A 5818-nucleotide genomic window follows, 5' to 3' on the forward strand; every position below is an offset into this window, starting at 1 on the left:
ACACCACCCACCCTCACACACCACGTGTAACACACCCACACACACCACCCACCCTCACACACCATGACACTATGTACACAGCACACAGCATATGTAATGAGTGACGTACACAATTTATGATGTTGTCTGTCAGAGCTGCGTTGCTCACTAGAAAGCTGCCCTTCTCTGGTGGTTGGAACCCACCATCAGATCTACAAGAGAAAGATGAACTATCTCACTTGTGGTTGTAGCCTAACAGGGGCATTCCCAGCCGTTACCTTATCCCCCTCTGGACTCAGCTACCTTAACTGAAAACACATAGTTTCATAAATCATCAACAGCTGTGGGACTAGTAAGAGAAAGTATGTGCTTCCCACCCTGAGCAACAAGACTTGAGAGAGAGTGGAGCAAGACCCTCCTGGTGAGATTTTGGTGCTGAGACCCTGGTGATGGTGCTGGAGACACTGTGGCATTGCAGTGGAGAGCTGTGGCAAGGTATAAGCAGAGGAGCCCTACGATAAAGGCCCCAGTTAAAGGGTTTTGCTGTTCTGGCTGGATACCTGAAGGAGAAGCTGACTTATAACTGCTCTGAGGCAAACCTTGCTGGATGGTTTGGATTTGATGGCTGAACTGAAACCAGGACTTTTGACAAATAATGAATTGTGTCTTGCTGCTAATCTGGCTTGTGACTGCTGAAGTAAACCTGGGCTTGTGTTGTGAGACATTCTTTGCCTCCCGCTCCCCAGACTATTTCCCTAATCAGCCCCACTCTTGGTACCATGTGGGTAAAATCTGTGAGTCAGCGATGAATAAATGAAGCTCTAGCTCTCTAGGCACCATGGGACTGGGCGATGGGCTCTTCACCTGCTTTCTGCTCTGGGGTGGTGAGGGGCTGAGCTGTTCTGTCTCTCATCCTTTCAGAAAGGTGCTTATAGCCCTGTGCCTACATGTCCCATTCTCTGCTCTCGAGGCTTCCTTTACTGAAGGATCACCTCTGAGCCAGTCTGTTTATAAAACTCAGTGGGCAGTGGTAGCTGTGAGGTCACATTCATGTGTGTGTGTGTTCGCTATATGTTAAATACATTGTTTACATATATGAGAGCTATAGGGGGTAGATGAGCACAGTGGGTGCCGGGGGGCTGGAGCTGTGAGGTCTGACATGGGCACCAGTAATCTTCATGGCTACCTGAGATCCCCAGGTTCAGGCATGCAGGGATCTGGTCCAGGGGTGCTGGGATCTATCTGGTCCGAGAGTCTAGGGATGCTGGGATCTGGTACAAGGGTACAGGGATCTAGTGCTGGGAGCTGGCCCAGGTGTTCAGGTATCTGGTTCTGGGGTGTTGTGATCTGGCCCTGGGTCTGGGGTTGCTGGGAGCTGGTCCTGGGGTTTTGGGAACTGGTTCAAGTGTTCAGGGATCTGGTCCAGGGGTGTTGGGGGGGGGTGGGGTCCAGGCGTTCAGGGATCCGGTCAGCACTTCCCTGATAGATGCAGTCTGAGTGGCTGGACTGTGCACAGCCTCCACCACCTGTGTGCAGTGGCCAGTCGTGGCTCCGTGCCCCCCACTAATCACTGTGTCTGCCTCTCCAGGACTCTGATCACAGGGATGGCGTCCGGCAGCATTGTAGCTTTTAACATCGACTTTAACCGGTGGCACTATGAACATCAGAACAGATACTGAGCAAGGTGGTGCCCAGGACAGCAGGAGGAGTGCCCGGCCGCTGTCCTGCACCACAGCACAGCCATCCATCTGTCAGCGCCCATTTCCTGTGTGTGTTTTCACGACTGAACACCAGCCAGCTCTGTCATGGAAATTATATGAATTACGAAATGTTTTAGTAATTATTTCATATATTGTTGTTGATCGTCAGAAGGGTCATAAGACACGTCCCACAGACTCTGAGCCCTGGGGGGCACATGTCCCCTCGCCCAGCGCCCACTTTGAGCCTAACCACCATCGCATTCCAGCCTCTTTTCAAGCTGAGAAAAAAGAAGAAAAAAAAACCCGTTTGATACTTTGTACATCAGATGCATCTTATTTAAAGGGGATACTTTTGTAAAAGTACAACCTTGTATAAAGAACAACATTTCTAACTTTATGGTGGAGTTAGATCCCTGCATGCCTTTCCCCACGTCCCTGCAGGAGCAGGCTGGTTCAGACCGGAACAGAGGAGCCGCCTGAGGACACGCTTGTTGGAAAGGGCTGGACTAGGTTCAGTAGGTAATCCCTGGCATTCTCGCCAGAACTGAGTCCATCCCTCTCAGAGACACGTGTCCACGAGGCACCTGGAGGCGAAGCCATCGCTCGCTGCCAAGTTCCAGGTACAAAGAGAAATCTGCCTTCCTGATGGGCAGACGCGGCAGAACGGCGGCACTCGTCCTGACCGACTGGCAGTGGAATGGGAACGGCTTCCGCCAGCTGCCGCCCCTTCCAGAATCGTCCGCAGGCTCAGCATATGGACCTGAGAGGAGGGAGCTTCTTTTGCCATTTGTTTGGTTTTCTCTTTGGTTCTGGACTAGACTTCCCTTTGTTTATGACAAGTTGGATTTTATTATGACTCCCGCTGTTCCTTTTGGTTGCAGGGTCTCCCCTCAGCTTCGTCTCTGTTGAGGCCCCATCTCCATGGTATGAAAGTGTGGCTGTCCCATGCACCCCGCCCCGGTCTGCACCCGGAGGGGTGCCCTCACCGTCTGTCCTCTGTATTTGGTGACTGTGATCATAGAAGTACATACTGTGTCGGTAGGGCAATGAGGCATGTTACAGGAATGTCGTTTTCTCCGAATTGACACTCACACGCAGTCGTTTATTTTAAAAGCTAAAGACCAGACAATAGATTCTCTGTCCTGGCACTTTGCACCCGAAACATATCATTATTTATCGATGTGACTCCTTCGTTCGCCACCTTGTACCTGTGCGTGGAAGCACCGACCATCTCCATGGTTGTCTGTATCTGAGGCCGCAGCCACCGGGGGTCTGCCTGCCATGGGGACTCATGCAGTGGGCACACCCACGGCCAAGCTGTGGCAGTGTCTCAGGTGTGTGGCTGAGGACGGGGGCGTCCCAAGGCGGAGAGGCAGTCCCGCTCATCCTGGGACCAAGGTGGAATATTTTGGATAGACCAACCCCTTACACTGTTGTAACCATGTTTTATTGCAAAGATGTAAAATACACCAGATAATGTGTGAGTTGGAAAACAAAAAGGAAAAAAAAGAAAAATAAAATATGCAAAGAATTCATCCAGGCGTCCTTGCTCCGTGGCCAGCTGACCAGCTGCCTCAGATGTCTCCATGCCAGGTGAGAAGGACACCCCCCCCCCTCCGGCCCATTGTAGCTTCTAGGACCTGACCATGCAGCCCTGAGGGACTGTCCTTGTGACCACCCGCAAGCATTCAGGGCCTAGTGGGCAGGGCTCATGAGAGGTCACCATCCCACCAGCCGTCTTTCCCTCCCAGAGCATGTCAGCTGGTCACTGAGTGTCCTCACCAGGAGCCCATACTTGTTCCTCACCTACCAGACATCACCCAGAGGCCAAGGACCGGGTGGGGTGGGGACAAAGACAGGCCGGGACAGCCAGGAAGCGTGTCTGTCTTCATCCTCTGTGCTGACAGGAGGGTCGCTGGGCCAGACAATCTGCACGAGGGGGTGGCAGCCTTGGAAGGCCTGGTACTACTGGTTGGGTGATGGGGCTTTGTTGTTTTATGGGGGTCTTTGGAGAGCAGGTAGGTGGATGGGGCACTCCAGGACCGCACTTTCTAAAGCCTGCTCCCAGCTGTGGAGTTAGAAGCCCCTGAGCTGACCCTCCAGCAGCGTTTCAGAGCCTTCAGTCACACGTGACAGCTTGCCCATCCTCCCATGGGACCACCAGGGGATTCGAACCACCGGAGAAGCACTACCTTTGGGTTGGCAGCCCTGTCCCTGGGGACTAGGTGACTGGACTCTGCTGTTTGTGGGTCATATTCTAGGGGCTGCTTCTCTGCCTGCCAGGGTGTGGTCATCCTGCGCCCTCTGGCCTGTTCTGACAGGACACCCTGCAGGCTGTGGGGTCCCCCTCATGGTCACACCTGAGCCGTGAGGCTATCCCCAGAAGCCATGTCTGTTCACTGAAGCCCCACTGGCAGGCTGTTAGGAAGTCGCTCTCAGTGACTGGGCCCCCAAGTTCTCCCCGCCCAGCCGCCCTCTTACTCTCCACAGACACGGCTTGCTCTGGAACTCTCACATCATCATACTTCTCATCAGGGCCCTGCCTGCCTCTCACTAGGAAGCCAGATGTCCTTGAACTGACGTGGGGAGGGGTCTCCTGGAGCTTGTTTTTAAAGCTGAACTTCCTGCCCACTCCCTACCCCCAAAGGTGGTGCCTGTCATGTTTTGCAAAGCCCTGACTCGGAGGGGCTGCACATGGAGGGCACACAGCTCAGCAGCACAAGGCCCTCACCCCCCAGGTCCCTGCACCCAGCCACCACACTGTCACCCTGTCTACTCCTGGGCACAGAGTTCCTGAGGCTTTAATCTCCCAGTGGAGCTTGCCAGGCCTTCCTCCACCGTCCCGCTCATGGACTTGAGCCTCCAAGCTCTGACTCAGCGTATTTACTGACCACAAGAAACCCCAGGCCCTCAGACAGCTCCTCTGCTTTCAAATTCTCCCCAGTGTCCTTGGAGCTGCCAAGCTTTCCCAGTAGAAGCCAGGAACTGGCTCACCCCCCTGTGAGTCTGAGCACATCTGCCCCATGGCGCGTTCCTTGCAACGTGGTTGATGCTATCTAGAGGTAGTAGGTTTAATCATCTGTCAGATGCAGGGTATGAAAGGCACTGTCCTCCCAGATTCACAGCTTGGTGAGCAGTTGAGGGTGAGGGGCCCCCTGAGCTGAGGGGAGAAGTGGTTTTGCTGGCCTTTTTCAAACTGTGCTGAACAGATCATAAAGTCACCAACATTCCGGTTAGCAGCCACACCCCGCACAACTACTCTTCATTCATGTTTTTCCTTGATCAAATAAAGGTAGCCTGGAAATGCTTTTGGAAAGTTGCTGGTACCTGAAATCCAAAATCCCAGAGCCCAAGCCCCCCAGGACTGAGGTGAAAAGTGGTCCAGCATGGGCCAGGGAGTGACCAGGCTCAGCCTTCCTGGTACTTCATCTCTGAATGGTTGAAGGGACCTGATAGCCAGTGTGCCACCCACCCCTCAGCACCCCGACATGGCAGAGGCCACCCCCTCCCCTGCAAGGGTCAGTACTGTGCCCCTGTGGCTTGGCTCTGGGCTTATCAGGTTGGCTGGGACTGGACTGGCTGTCTTCCTTGTCGGTGGCACCAGGGAACTTTAGACTCCTAGTGACCCCACCTGGTCTAGCCCCTGTTGCTGCTCAGGCCACTGTGATGGTCACTGTGTCAGCCAATCCCATGGAAGGTCTGTCTGTCCACCCCTGACCCTCTCCTTCTCCAAGCATGATGTCCTCCAGGAACTGGCCCTGTCTCTCCATCTTTCCTCAGAGGTCACCTCTGGCTGCATGTCTCCAAGGCAACAATGTTTGTTCTTATCAAGTTCATAGTATGTTCAGTATTTTTTGCCAAAAACGTAATTCAAAGGCATTGATTGTCTGATCTTCTTCCGTGATGTAATTACCGTCCCTTTTGTGGGGATGTGGCCAGTTAGTTGTAGAGAAGATCCTTCCTTCAGGTGGGTCGTGACCTTTGGGGCATGGCCTGTGGAGGCATGGCCTGGGGGCATGGCCCATGAGGTGTGGCCTGTGGAGGCGTAGCCCGTGGAGGCGTGGCCCGTGGAAGCGTGGCCTGTGGAGGCGTGGCCCGTGGAGGCGTGGCCCGTGGAGGCGTGGCCTGTGGAAGTGTGG

General features: G+C 54.0%; 1 protein-coding gene across 1 annotated transcript in view; it reads left to right on the plus strand.

Annotated features, from left to right (window-relative positions):
* NBEA (neurobeachin) overlaps positions 1-1658 on the plus strand; it is a 924058-nt gene extending 922400 nt beyond the window's left edge. Inside the window, exon 61 of the mRNA XM_006879639.1 lies at positions 1568-1658. Coding sequence (XP_006879701.1) covers positions 1568-1658 — 91 coding nt within the window. The remainder of the gene's footprint in view (positions 1-1567) is intronic.
* The last annotated feature ends 4160 nt before the right edge of the window (positions 1659-5818 follow it).

The sequence above is a fragment of the Elephantulus edwardii genome, unplaced genomic scaffold (assembly GCF_000299155.1).
Source record: "Elephantulus edwardii isolate Elephantulus edwardi_28Jun2011 unplaced genomic scaffold, EleEdw1.0 scaffold00004, whole genome shotgun sequence".
Lineage (NCBI taxonomy): Eukaryota > Metazoa > Chordata > Mammalia > Macroscelidea > Macroscelididae > Elephantulus > Elephantulus edwardii.